Below are 15,516 nucleotides of genomic sequence, written 5' to 3' on the forward strand. Positions count from 1 at the left end.
GAGCTGAGATTACAGGCATACACCACCACATCTGATTTTGGTGGCCAGCATGGCACACCCGGGGTTTCCAGGGCCTGCAAAGCAAGTGGTATCAGAGATCAAACTCAGGTCCTTGTGCTTGTCAGGCAGGCACTTAGACAGCCAAGCTATCTCCCTAGCCCGCTTTATTCTTATATCTGTTTAAATGACTCATAGTAACTTTTGTCCCATTAACTAATAATGTTTACTTGACTAAGATGGTATCTTCCACCTGCTTCACTGGAAAGGCATTGTTTTTAACTGTTTGAGATAATATTTTGCAGGGATGGGCTTAAAACCATACAAATACCTCATTCTTCAGCAACCTTTATTACTTTATACTATAGAGGCTTATACATTCCCATTTTGTTCAGTGCATTACAATCTGTCTCTACTCTTATTTCAGTGCACAAAATAGCCTGCATTTGGTCAGCAAATGCCTTTTCAAGTTGGCTCCGTTTACCCACCCTTCTTTGAGCACTTCCTTGGCTTTGGGTCTGGCAAGCTCTCCCACACCCAGCCAGTACTTTCCCTGCTCAGCTCGATTCAGTCACTTCTTCAGAGTTCCTGCGTCCTTCAGAGGGAGAGCAGAGGTAGGAAGGGTTTGAGACTGAAGACTCAGGGCACTCAGTACAGTCAGGAGGAACCACTGGAGGCTTTCTTTGTAATATTTCTCCGCAAGATTTTTTTGCCCATCCTTAAAATCCACACCTCTAAATCATTCTAATACCCCAATTTCTTCTAGACCTTTTAGTCTGCAGTACATCAAATTATAGAACAGTTGGGACTGGCTCCTTTTGTTTCTATGTTCCACGAAACACCTTTGCCCTTAAGGGGTTAGGTTGGGGACTGTGTGTTCTGTGACTTGGAATGAGGTGACATTCAAAAAATTGATGTCAGCCCTTCACGTATCAGATTTATTGAGGGTCCTCCCCAAGAAGGGCTTCTGGTGGAATTGGGAGCACTGGTGAATATAATGTTGAAAAGGAAAAAAAAAAAATAGGGCTGAAGGGGCTGTGGGAAAAATTGAAGATCGGTAAGGCAAACTGAAGGCGTGGATAAGCAAAAGGCCAGTGGAGAATTCAAACGCAACATAAATGTCAGTTTCAGAAACAAATGCAGACACTGAAAGCCATACGGCAGACCAGAAGGAGTGCGCAGAAATTTCCGAAGCACTCAGGTCAAGACCGAAAGGCTACTGCTCGCTGACTGCATGACGGGAGAGCGTCTTCCAGCCGTAGTTTCTGCATCTATAGGTTATGGGTGCGCTGGCAGATGCTTAACAACTGACTCGTCCTAGGTAAATAAGGAAGAAGGGAAGTGGAGGCCGACCCATTTCCATAGCGTAAGGCTCCCATCGTGGCGTATTACAGGATAAGCGAGCGGGGCCGCATAAAGTCACCGGGCAGAGCTGAGGGCGATGCACGCCGGTGCGCTGCGGCCTGGCATTTCCAGCGCAGCGATGCACAGGCGCAAGTAACCTGGGGGCCGCGCGAGAGCAGCGCACGGGAGACCACCGGCAAGGGGCCGCACTTCGGGGTATTTATGACTTCTTTTCTAAATCCAATTTAAATCCGCATGTGACACACACCCTTTATCCCAGCCAAGTGGGAAGCAAGGCAGGAGGACTGTAAATTCAAGCCCAGCCTGAGAAACTTACTGAGGGCTTGTCTCAAAAGAAAAAATAAAATGGCTAAGGAATGTAACTCATTGAGCATTCATGTGCTCAGTCCTCAATACCATAACAAATAAATTGATTAAAAAGGAAATTGCAGTATACATATTACAAATACATACATATATTACAAATATATATGCAAATACTTATTACAAATATATGTTACATATATACAAATACATATTACAAATATACATTACAAATATACACAAATACATATTACAAATATATTGCAAATATATATACAAATATATATTACATATATATACAAATACACATTACAAATATATACAAATATATATTACAAATATATACAAATACATATTACAAATATATACAAATACATATTACAAATATATATATTACAAATACATATTACAAATATATATATATTACAAATTATATATTACAAAATATATATATATATATATATATATATATATATATATATTTGCAGTACTGGAGCTTACCCTCAGGGCCTTGGCATGCTAGGCAACTGTTACACCCCTGAGCTACATCCCCAGCTGTTTTTACTTTTTATTTTGAGTTAGAGTCTCTCTAGACTTCCCTGGCTGGCCTCAAACTTGCAGTGTCCTGCCTCAGCCTCCTGATTGGCTGGAATTAAAGGGATGTGCCAGCATGCCTGAGTTTATGTAAATTAAAAATAATGACCTTGTTTAACACCTCATTTCTAAAACTTCAGAAAGTATAATATTCTGCTCATTCAAGATGGTGCAACCCAGGTCAAACACACCCCAATGGGTGATAATAGTCACCCCTTATTATGGTGGGTTCTATAATTTGAAACTCACTTGCTCACTAAAATTTCTTTATAACCCCAAATCAATGTCTGGCAGGTGATGGTTAATTTCACATCAAGCTGACTGGGCACAATATTTGCTTAATTGATTTTTGTAGTGTACCTGTCAGAATTTTTTTTTTTTTTTTAATGTATTTAGTACAGGATCTACAGGGTCTCATTACACATATCTGACTCGTAGTAATCCTCCTGTTCAGCCTCCCAAGCGCTGGGATTATAGGCATGTGCCACCATGCCCAGTCTCAGTGTGTCCTGGGGGTGGGGCCAGCACGGCAAGCCTGGACGAACTGTGCTCTACCTAAGCAGGTGCTTTAATCCCCTGAGCCATCTGGCCTGCCCCTGTGAGGATGTTTTTGAGTGAGATTAACATTTGAATCAGTAGAGTGAGTAAAGCTGGTACTTTTTACGATGTCTGGGAGCTCGGCTAAATTAATCCAAAGCCTGAAAAGAGTAGAAAGAATTTGGTCTTTCTCTGGCAGTCTCTGAGGTCACTGGTCGTCTCACGGTCATCTCTGCTGCGTTCCTAGCTACCCATATACAGATCTTGGACCCTCTAAGCCCTGAGAATCTTAGCGTGAACCAATTCCACCTATTAAATCAAGCTCCCTCTCCGTCTTTCTCACATGTACGTATACATCTCCTGCAGCGTCTGTTTCACTGGAGAACCTGGCCAATAGCATTGCTTTTGCAGTCATCCTGTGGACATGCACACATCGGTGTGAACTTTGAGCTGCACACGTGCGAGGCTCACAAGCTTGGGCCTTGCCTGAGCAACTCGGTCCTGGTGAGCATCCTTTTTATGGACCACGTGCTTCCATCTTCTCCTTTGTGTTTGTTGGTGATTTCATTGTTTAAAATGAATAGCACCCAAATCCGGGCGGGCAGTGCACTCCTGCCATCCCTGCACTCTGGAAGAGTGAGGCAGGAGGCTCATAAGCTTCGGCCTTGCCAGAGCAACTCAGTGGCTTAGGCAAAGCCTATGGAGCAGGGGCGGGGGGAGAGAGAGAGAGCCCGAGTTCAATCTTTTGTGTTGCAAAAATATAAAATAAAATACCTTTCAAAGTGTACTACTACAGTGCTGTCTTGCATTTCTAAGCATGAGATAACTGTGATGTGCCTTACAGAGATGACAAAAGCTTCATGCAGCAAGGATCATCGTGATGCCCTGGAGTTTGATGTTAATGAAGCAACTAGGTAGATGACAGGTTGGCTAGATGACAGATGATAGATAAATAGAGATACAGATATAGATAAATGATAGATTTAGACAGATAATAGATAGTAAAGTGTTTTAAATCAGAGCCCTGTAAGGCAATGTTATGTACCAGTTGGTTGATAAAGCGTGCAAGCACAGGCTTACAGGAACCTAACCCTTTGTTTTGCTTAGAACAACGGTTCAGTATTCACAATTCAGGATGGGCCGTATCTTGGCAGAACACAACTTCTGTGAGTGGCAGGCATCAACCCTTTGGGGGATAGCTTGCTTTGGATCATTTTGTACCTCACAGGACCTGGTGGCTGACCCGCTGCAGGGAAGAAGGTCTGTGAGGTGTACTGGCCTTTGCTTGTCACCTTTCTATGCCAGGCAGTGTGGTGCTGAGCAGCGCAGGCTCTCGGGCCACAAACCATGTGTGTGGAATTGACACAGCAAGGACTGCCATCCCGGCCTACTGGACTCCTCCAGGGGTGTCTTGGAAACTACTCTCCTCCACCAATTCACACCCCATGGGTGCCTTTCAACCACACAAAGAAGGGTGCTAGCAATGATGAGGGCTGACTACTCAGCCCGGGATGTTTGCCTTCCCATAAGGTGCTCCTCCAGCTGCCGACGACCAGCCTCCCTTAGTTCTCCAAGCCACTGTCCTTGAAGAGGTCTGGGTGCTTTTCCTGTCTCACTCCTCAGCATCCTTAAAGCAAAGTTGCTCTCTGTAAGGACTTACTTTGTTCTCTGGGCTAGAGTCTTCCCCAGCACTTTGTCTTGACCCCCTCCCATGGCTGCCTGCCTGCCACCCTGCCCTGTCGCCACTGCCCACTGCACTTGGTGGTCATCATGAACACACTGGGAGCCAGAGCACTTTTCCTGCTCATAGTTAGGCTAGGTACTGTTTACTCATTTTCTTTGTAATGCCAAAGATGACAACCAATCAGACCATGTTATTCTGTCTCAAATCCCTAAAAGATTTCCATCATTCCTACTCTAAAGCCCATCTTTCTTACCAGGGGATTCAGGTCCTTCAAGAACCTCCCTAACTTTCCAGCCATAATCTTTCCTTTCCTTCTTTTATTTTTCCCCTTTTCTTGCTCTTTCTTTCATTTATTCCCTTTCCTTTCTCCTTCCTCCCTTCCTTACTTCCTCCACCATCCCTCATAAGCCCTGTGTTCCACCTATGATTCCTTCCTCCCTTGCACCTTCTGGGAACCACTGATATTTTTGCTCTCTCCACAGCTGTAGTTTTTCCAGATGTCAAATTAAAAGCATACTTTTCCATGGCCTGCTAAGTGGCTCATTTCTTTTTAGCACTGAGTAATAATCCAATAATCAGGATGACCACAGCTCACTTACCCAGATCTGGTCTGGCTTCATCCATGGACAGGGTCATAGCTGGACAGGCTACATGAGGAGGCCGAGCTGGGAGGAAGTGGCCATCAAGGGTGGAATCTAGAAGGTGCATCTCGGCCTGGTCTTTTCTTTGTCTTTCTTCCTGCCCATCAGTAAGTGACAGCTCCACTCCACCATCTGCTCCTGCCTCGGTGAGTTGCCTCAGCCCAGGCCCAGAAGCAACAGAGCCAAGTGACCATGGACTGCCACCTCTAAAACCGTAAGTCAAAGCACATCCACTCTCCTTTAAGTTGCTTTCCTCAGGTATTTTGTCACACTGATAGAAAGCTGATTGGCACTGACGGACATTTTGGTTGCTTCCAAGTTTTGGCAATCATGACTAAAGCTGCTATAAACATCTATGTTCATGTTTTTGTGTGGACATGGTTCAATCCCTTTGAGTAGATGCCAAGCAGTGTGATTGCTGTATCAATGTTTATTTTTATTTTTATTATTGGTTTTTTGAGATAGAGTATCACTGCATAGTTCAGGCTGGCCTTGAACTCACTGAATGGCCCAACCTGGCCTTAAACTCATAGCAACCCTCCTGCCTCAACCTCCTAGGTGAGCCGATTATAGTGAGCACCACCACATTCAGCCAATTATCTATCTATCTATCTATCTATCTATCTATCTATCTATCTATCATCTATCTATCGCCTACCAAATTGTTCTAGAGTGGCTGCTTCATTTTGCATTCCCACTAGCTATTAATGAGAATTGCTGCTGTCTCACATTGCTAGCATTTGGTGTTGTAAGTATTCTGGATTTTGGTCACTTTTAAATGTGTGGTCCTAGCCTGCTGTTGTCATTTTCCTTTCCTTCCTCCCTCCGTCACTTCTCTCCTCCCTCCCTCTCTTCTTTCTTTCCCTCCTTTCTTCTCATTTTTTGTGATACTGGGGGTTGAACCAGGGCCTCCCACATACTTAGCACACACTCTGTCACTGAGCTACACTCCCAGTCCCAACCTACGGCTTTTTATTTTTTCAGTCTTACTGTTGCCCAGGCTGGCTTTGAACTCATGATGCTTTCACCTCTGCTTCCTGGGTAGCTGGGATTACAGGCATGAACTGTCTTATCCCATACTCCATTGTTGTTAAAATCTACATTTTCCTGATATACCATCTGCAGTCTTTGGGTTTTTTCCTTCCCTTACTAGATCATAGGAGAGCAGGAACTTCTATCTGTCTCAGTCACCATTCTAGGCTTAGTGTCTATAATAATTCCCTGAACCCAGTGGGCTCTCTGAATGGATCAATGATTTAACCAGGGACCTAAGCATTTGCTAACCAGGTCATCTTTAGTAAATAATTTCCATTATTCATTAAAAGTATTAAAAACCCTCAAAAGCTGGTCATGAGACTGCAGCTTCGGTGTCTTAGCCCTTCTCTGTGTCAGAACTGCCTCCTCAGCCCTCCAGGTCCCCCAGGGCTCACTTTCTTCCCCTTGGGTCCCCTCTGCTTGCTTCCAGCCTCTTCCTTGGCTCTACCCCACACCCCTTTCCCTACTGCCTGGGTGGCAGCTGCCGGCGGCCTTCTTACCTGAGTCCTGCCCTGCAAGCCCTCAGTTTCTGGGCTCAGAGCAGTGCCTGTGAGAGACACTGGATACCAGTTGGAGAAACCTGGAGTCCCAAAGCAGCTGGTGATGAAGGATTTCCTCATGTATTTCCTTGTGTTCTACAGCAGAGGCAGCACTGATGGCTGGCAACACACATCTTGCCAGCTCGCTCTCCCCTGGGAAGACATTCTGCAGTAAATTCCTACTGTGCCCTGTGACATGCCAGGCCCCAGGAAGGCTCCCAGAATACCAACTCCATGCTGCCTGTTCTGTTTGCTGCACCCACATCTACTCTTTGCCCTGCTCTACACTGTGAGATGCTGAAGCCTGCAGAGCACCATCTCCTGGGCTCCACATCAGCAGCTTTTGGTCAAGGTCAACCAAATTCAAAGCAAGCTGAGAGAGGTATCATGGCACTTGGTCTCCATTCAGATCCACATCCTCATGGGGCAGCCTCTCCTCTACACAACTCCCTCTGTGGCATCTGGTAGTAGCCTGGGCTGGCAATGTGTCCTGTGCTTATGACCTCTGGGCACTGTATTTTCCCTCATTTGATCTTGCAATCAAGCCCACCCCTTCAAAGAAGTCCTTTTACTAATGAAGTACTTCAACTTAACCATTGGACCAGGACTTCTTTTCCCAGTAACACAACCTTTGTGCAGTTTTCAAAATTGCAGTATCTAGGAATGGTGGAAGACTTGTTTCCGCATGCTTTAGTACTGTGGAGATACCCAGGCCCTGTGACGCTTGGTTCTGCGGAACCCCCACCACCCCAGTAGACCCCAGAGCACAGCCCCTGCTTTGTTGCCCTGCCCTCTTTCTATGTTCCTGGCAACGTTGCTGTTCTGCCTACTGAAGCAAGTGGAGGTGTGATGGAAACAGAATTAGGGGCAGAGACTGCATTTGCTTGATTGGGTGCGGCAGCACCAGCCATACTAAGGGGCCTACAGTGAGCTGAGCTGTGCTGTGGTTGTTGGCAGAGATAGCTCCAGCGCTAGGTTATCTTGTGTTCGCTGGAAGAGTTCATGGCTTCCCAAGAAGTCTGTCTTCTATTTATATATTTTTTTTTAAATTTTTTTTTTATTTATTAGAGAGAGAGAGAGAGAGAGAGAGAAAGAGAGAGAGAGAGAGAGGTGTGTGTGTGGCCAGCTCAGCCCACCAGGGGGCGGGCTGGCTGGCATGTGGTGCTGGGGGATTGAACCGCGGTCCCTGTGCTTCGCTGAACTTGTTCTAAGTAGGTGCTTTAGACCACTGAGCCATCTCTCCAGCCCCTGTCTTCTATTTATATGAGTGTATCTCAGAGAAATTCTGGTGGGCTAAATTTATTAGAATAATTTATGCTTGAAATTAAATTGTTGTGGGAAGTAGTTACAAGATTTATAAGATTTTCTTTTACTTATTTTACCTTATAAAATCTTAGTACAAGACATAAGATTTCACCTTTTTATAATACTAGTGAGGGTGGGAGGGGGTCTGTTGAATTTCTGGGCTGGTTCTATAGCTTTGGAGACATTAGAGAAAAAGAACAGCTTGGGGAAGACAGAGCCTCTCACCCAAGGCAGAGAAAAGGGAGAGAGGATCCGAGGACCAGGGCCTGAGCCAAGGGGCGAGGACTTATGGAGGCAGCAGGGAACAGTTTCGTGCTGTGCTTGGGTTGTTAGTCCTTGATGCCTCCTTTGTATTTGGAGAAATCAACACAGTGTGATGTATCTACTCTGGTATCTCTCGAAATCACTGTTTTGCAGAATGAAGGGCCTCATAAAATTAAACACTGTACTTTTTATATCCTAGTTTTCAAAGAGATGCTGTATAGTAGGGGGTCTGATCAAAACCAACAGCAAATGTGTAAAGTCTTAAAAATTATGGTGAGAGACACATTGCTGTTAACTCGCATCCCCAAAGCTCCCTTTCGCCTCAGTCACTCACCATTTCTGCCACCTTCTGCAGCAGTTCTCGAAGTCCCTTTTTTTTTTTTTTTTTGTAAGTGTAGTTAGTAGCATTTTTGTGGCTGTCGTGATATCTTGAATCAACTCAAAATATTTACCTTCTGCAGTTATTTTGCCTTTGAGGAAGAACCTGAAGCCGCACAAGACCAAGCTCAGTGAAGACGGTGGATGAGGAGACACCACGATGCTTTTAGAAGCCTGCTTTTCCACTAGGTGGCAGTTGGCAGTAGCATTTTTAATCACATCTTACAAAGACATTCATAAAAGAGGACTTCCAGAACTGCTTCCGAAGTGGCAAGAACAGTGGGATTGGTTTGTTCAAAGTAACGGGGAAGGATTTTTAAAAGGGATTCATGGCGATGTGTCTTTTACTGCAATCAACTTTAAAATGCAAACATTCACTCTATATTTTGATCACCCCTGTATATCGTAAGATAACACTCCTTTCGTAATGATTGTCATGATTTTGACATGCAGAAGCCTTGTGAGAAACAACTGGGATGACATGAATGCTCACACATCTCCATCAAGAAGGTGTGGTATGTTCCCAACATGAGCTAGTTAGTGCTTACAGTAAAGGACACTTACACTGTTCTCTTAGTACTTATCTTTATTATGAAAGTGTTTCCAAAGTAAAATGATCTTCATAATAATGATTGCTTCCAGAGGTCAAGAATGAATAATTGTATTTTCATATAAAATCAGCAAAACACAGTAACAACACATGAAATCATTCTAATTGGCTAACAGTACATACATCCTTCTATTCTGACAGAGATGCTCAAGCATTGAATTGTTTTAAGAGGATAAGGTTTTGTCACCTAAGCCTATTTCTCACTGAAAGCTGAAAAAAATCAAACCAAAAGCTAACCACCAGCCCCTTCCATGCCAACAAATGGTTGTGGAAGCAAATGATTATGACATGGGCACACAGATGCTGTTGAAAATCATGAGGGTAAGAGCTTAATGGAGCTATAAGAAATCAAACTTGGAGGATGTTTTCCATGTTTAAATTAATGAACTCTAAACTGAACTTCTAGAATCATCATGTAGCTGCTCCTCTTATACAGCCTTTATTTACTTATTTTTGCAGCTACTTTCTAAAATCCTTAATTTTCAAAATGTAGTTTTATGATGATGCTTCTGATTTCTGTAAACCCTCTCCTCCCCCCCAAAAGAAAGAAAACTACTTTTTTTTTTTTTTTCCAAACACAAAAACCTTCCTCAGAGCTGTTATTTCTGGATTCTAGACCACGAAACATACACCAACACAGCAAGCCATGCCTTCATGGACCCAGCATAAAGAAACACACACAGTACAAAAACAGCTTTCTGAAAAATGGAATCAGCAGAGGAAGAGGTGTGACACATGAGATCCAAAAGCTAGTGAGAAATCCAAAGCAGGAAAATGACAGCCTGGTTTCCTTCTCTTATCAAGAGTCTAGAAAGCTGAAAGGAATGCGAATGAATGAGATCAAGCAAGACTGACCCTAGGCTAACAGGCCCCTCCTATCCTAGGCTAAGACTCACCCTCCTATCACTTCCTCATCAATCCCAAGAACTCCGTTGTGTGAAGACACTATACGCCACCAGGCTGCAGAGTTCAATCCCTTCAGCTCAGCGTGTGCCCATTTGGTAATGTAGTACAGTCAAAGTCTTTGGGAAGAACCCATGTTGGAAATACCTAGAAAAGGCTGTGTCTTCAGGTGCCTGCAAATCTCATTAACAATACTTAAGAAGTTTAATGTTCTCCAAGACAATTTTTCTCCATGAAAACTGGCACTACACATGCTACCTCTAAGTATTAGAGGAGTTACAACAGCAGAGTAGACAGGGCTCCTAGTATGCACCGAGTGCCCCCTAGGGGTGGTTTCTTTGGCCAATCCCTAAAAGACCTAAGACACAGCAGGTGAACTAGTGATAATTACTGTGTGGCAATTTGAAAATAGTTTTATTTCTCCAAGAGAAACCTAAACTGATTCTTGGGACAATAGTATTTTAAGAAAAAAATCTTGTATTTTCAAGAAGAATTTGTGTTTAATGAACTGCTCATGATTATTCCTTCCAAGATGATGCTCTAGATACAAGTGCAACAACTAGAGTTCCCTGAACCTTCTTTTTCCATACAAGTTACCTACAGCACATGAAAAAGTGCTATGGGATCACATTGTCTTCAGGCTGACATTGATTTGATTTTTTTTCTTATTTCCATATTAGAAACATTTCTGCACTATTCCTATTTGTCTATAAAGAAGAAATCCAAAGACCAAAAAAGCTAATTAGAATGTTACCACCTCAAATATAACATGAAATGTAAACATTTAACCTTTTATTTCCAAAAAATTTCTTGAAACCTCTCTGGATCTAATGACAGCAACACACACTAATACATGGAAACTTTCAATGCCTTTGGGATTATCTGTATAGTCTTTATACTGCAGATCAACGAAAATACATATTCAGGCAACTTTGGCTTTAATATTTCCAGATAGAGACAAAAGTAACTATTAATGTAGAATTATGAGTGGACTGGGAACAATCGTGGTTGTCCAAAAATTTCTCTTTGAGGAGCGCTTTAGCAGTCTCAGACAAGCTGAAAGGAAGACTCACATTTTAATTAGTCCAAGTAACAATGAGATTTAATACAAAATGGAAGATTCAGATTCTTTTTGCGTAAAAATAAAGACATTCAGTGTGTTCAAATTAAACTTCTGTCCAATATATTCATGTATCATATAACCACAGGGACATATCCTCAGAACTGTCCCCTTAAGTGATTTCACTACACATGAACATCACAGAGCAGACTTATACAAACCCAGCTGGTTTGGCTTACTAGACACTGAGGCTGTTAGTATCTTGCAGGGCCACAACTGTGCGTGTGGTCTGTCACTGCCGAAACATTATTATGTAGTGTATGACTGAATTCACACTGGCAAGTGTAGCAACAGAACTGGCCATTTGGAAGTTCATCTTCTATTTTGACTAGAGATCTCCTGATCTCACATTACTTCCTGGTTACCTTGTCTGCCTCTTCTTTCTCAGATGCTGTGCAATTATCTGAGGGAAGCTAGGACCCCACTTGTCCTGCAGCTCAACAGTAGGATGTTAATACAAGCCTGGGGATAAGCAGGACTTGTTTCCCCTTTTCCAACAAATACCTGAATAATCCAAAGTACTGATCGTTTCTCTCCCATTGTCAAAATCCACAGGACTGATCTGGCAACATGAGTTGTATCAGGTGCTCATGCCCTGGACTGTACCCTACGTAGCTCTGTGGCTAAGAGACTGAAAGGGCTCCGCCACCCTTAGCTTGGTGGGGAACCAGAACAAAGGACCCGGGAAGCTTCTAGTGGTTTTGTGATAGAAATACAGACAAAGACAAATCACTACATTTTGCTTTTATCAACTTTTGGAGAGACATACACATACACACGTAGATCATACACTTTTATATCATTTATTGATATAAAATCAAGTCCCAATTCTACCTGATTTTCTACTTTTTCTCCCCGCTAAGAGATCTAGAAAAGCTATAACATTGGAGATTAAACTATCACTTTTTTTAGAGTCCTTTCTACATATCCCTTGGAACCCTGGAAAGGTCTGCACGTGCCTAGAAGAAGGAAATGTCACCACAGGCTAACTAACAAGAAACACCACTCTCACTAACCTACAGCTGAATTTACAAAATGCACCTTCAAAGTCTACAGTCTGGCACACACGACAAGAAGCTACTTCAGAGTGTTCTCTCTCAGCTGTTCTCAGGCCACCATCAGAGAGCAGCAGACAGACACAGGTTATTCCGCACCATAAAAATCCCCACCAAGTCCCACAGCCAAAAAAGAACTCTGTAGAGAGCACCGTGTTAACACTAGCAACTAGAAAGACTGAACATGCCCAGTCTTCCTTCTAAGTTACACTGAGGGAAAAAAAAGAAAGGTCTCTTAGATTTGCCTCTGCTAAGCACAGAATCAATGTTACCATCTCATGTACTGCTTCTAAATCTTTAATTTATAAGCTGATTTTGAAGTTATTCTTCCATGCAAGATGGCTCCTGCTGGGACCCACTGTGGTCTCAAGGTCATTCCGTCCATCAGGAGGACTCGACTTGCCCAGACAGTAAAGTGAGGTGAATACGTCTCACATCTCAGGTGTTGACATCTTTTACCTGCTCAAAACTTTCTGCTCTAATATGCCTGATGTTACTTTTGTCTTCTGCATTTGAGCAGACACTGAAAGGACTACTTTTTGGTGTTTTGTGACTGGTCTCATGAACTCAGCCATCCACAAACTAGATGCCTAAGCAAATGCCTCTTTTGTGCAATACTGCAACCAGGGTCCACCAGCAAAACAGGCTGCGTTGTTTTCTACATAAACAAACAGACCTCTTCAAGTATTACTATGGACCATACCAGAAACATTGTATTTGGAGGAGGGTGGGGAAACACAATATTACAACAAAAGAGGTTTCTGTTTGGAAATATTCTTCTATTAACTCACAGACTGCAAAGTGTGGGCACAAAGACATATTTTAGTTTTCTTCTTTTCTTTAGTTTTCTTCTTAATCAAATTAAACATGAGTGGCTCTGAGCAGACTACACACGTTCTAGGATTGTTCTGCTCTCTTCACACATTTATATTCTTGCATTTTGTTTTGGATTCCTATTTTAGGTGGTGATTTTTTTGATTTACAAAATAATGGCATGCAATTCTCATGTATTCTCTCTTACTAGAAGTTAGAAGAGAAGTCCTCTTTGGCTTATGTGCATGGAATTCTTATCTGTACCTAACACTGCTGTGGAGAAGGCTGAAGGAGACTTTATTCTTCGGGGACTTTTTCTCATTGCTGATATTGCCATTGCCCAACAGAATTTTGTTGCTTTTCTGGAAAGAAAAATTGAATACAAATTCCTGGAAACCATACAAGTCTTCAAAGAAGAAGCAAATAGAAAGGACTTGGGAGTGCACGAGGAAGGTCATTGTGGGTTATGTCCAAAGAGAAACACAAGGGGAACACCAGTCTGTCTTTCACTGGCTTTATTTTTCTCAGCAAAACAAAAACATCAAGTCCAACTAGGCTAGGGCCTTTCCTCAAAAGCTGGCTGAGATAAAGTGCTGCGCCCCGGGGCGACCTGTGCTAGCTCCAGAGAGACGCCCTTCACCATCCCAAATGCACTTGGCTTCTTTTCTCAGGACACAACAGACGGCAGCACTCATTATGAGGTTGGCAAAATCTGATTGAAATCAGTTGCCCTCTTTATATAAATCTTCTAACATGGAACAAATTCCTACTAGTAAGATTGATTTCTTTATAACTAAGACTTTAAGCGAAGTATTGTCCTTCAGAGTCAGAACACTGAATTTGTCTCACACAGAGAATACAAAATTTCCATGCCCTACAGGTCAATGCCCAACTAACTGCCACACTCGTGAGACAAATTTTGGCTGTGTGCACAAGTGATAAAATCTACTCCAAAACAGTTTCATACAACATTCGAAAAAGCCTTCCGATAATCATCCTCTTTATTATTTGAACTGCTACTCGACCACAGTGACTGACAATTTATAAACCAATCTGATCCTGTTTAAGCTTCACACTGGGAGGACAGTCACGGAGACTGATGACACAGCTTCAGAAGAGGCAAAGCAATAAAAGAAAGCAAACCTATCAGCGCTGTTGGGGATCTCGCACTGGGTTTGGCTTGCTCTAAGTGACCAATTAAGCTGATGCACCTGGCCTGCTGGACTACAGCGAGAGGAAGGGGCCGAAGCAGATGTAGCATCTCCTTCACTGTCACGAACCTGGGGAATAAAAGGAGCAAGAAAACCCTCTTTTGTCCACAGATTTATAAACATACAAAAAATAAATAAATTCTAAGACAGTACAAATGCAAATACTGTTCCCTTGTGTCATTACATACAGCATGCCTACATAGAATGGTATTTCTTCTTCATTCACAGACAGGACATATGGCAGTGCACTATTCAAAATGCTTTGATAATCCTAATTTTTTTTTTTTCTGGTGCTGGAATATTATGAAAGGAACTGCATTTGCAACTTATTAAATACTTCCAGGAACAAACAGTTCACTTTGTTCAGGACTTATAGTTTTAAGTAATTAATCATCCATGGAGCAAGAACCGGTCAGCAGGTACCCATTGGTACCACTGGTCCCATTGGTGGCTGTTGCAGTGTGGGGGTTCTTCCCTGGAGGTTCTGAGTCCTCCTCATCTGAGCTAGACTCAATGTCACTTCTATCATCCTTGGACACCTGTAGAACACAAGAAAGTGAATGTAGCCAGCGTCTAAGGAGCCATCAAGACACAGCATGCTAAGAAGGTGAATTTAGGTGTCATAGGGTTGGTACTGTTGAAGTCTCTAAAGTATCTCTTGAGACTGAAACCGTACTAGAGTCCCAGAGGTGGCAAACCCTTTGGATACATGCGCCCAAACCACAAACCAAAACCCACTATGTGCCAACAATGCCATGAAACTTGAATGCTTAGGTTTTAGTTTAGAAAAAAGAACTCATCCATTAATTAATATCTTTGGTCTCAAAAGGAAAATAACACACATACCACAGTTTTTCCATCATTATACTAGACATGACTCTCCTCTTACCCCAAACTGGCATGCTACACTATTAGAATGACATTCCAGGAATTGGGTACAAATGGATCAATGTATTCTCTAATGACTATGTTCTCCTTGAGAACTAACTGAAGTTGGCTCTCAACCACACCAATGGTCATACTTATTAGTTTAGATCATTAAAAAAAGGTTTCTATTTGACTTTGTAGTTTTATATGTCATACATGAACTAATGACATTAGAAGGCACTGTAAGAAGCTCTTGGGTGGGGTCCAGTGTAAACTATTTCCAGAGGAAAATTCA

At 42.7% G+C, this 15,516-nt stretch overlaps 1 protein-coding gene across 3 annotated transcripts in view; it reads right to left on the bottom strand.

Moving 5' to 3' along the window:
• Positions 1–14,126: 14,126 nt before the first annotated feature.
• The window catches only part of Cers6 (ceramide synthase 6), a 317,328-nt gene continuing 315,938 nt past the window's right edge, over positions 14,127–15,516 (bottom strand). For 2 of the 3 annotated variants that reach the window (XM_004634783.2, XM_023719164.1), the window contains one exon: positions 14,630–14,893. In XM_004634783.2, coding sequence (XP_004634840.1) covers positions 14,741–14,893 — 153 coding nt within the window. In that variant the 3' untranslated portion in view covers positions 14,630–14,740. Of the gene's footprint in view, positions 14,894–15,516 lie in introns of all 3 variants that reach the window. The other variant, XM_004634784.1, reaches the window with a different exon arrangement.

Source organism: Octodon degus, unplaced genomic scaffold (assembly GCF_000260255.1).
Source record: "Octodon degus isolate 3935 unplaced genomic scaffold, OctDeg1.0 scaffold00065, whole genome shotgun sequence".
In the NCBI taxonomy this organism is placed as follows: Eukaryota; Metazoa; Chordata; class Mammalia; order Rodentia; family Octodontidae; genus Octodon; species Octodon degus.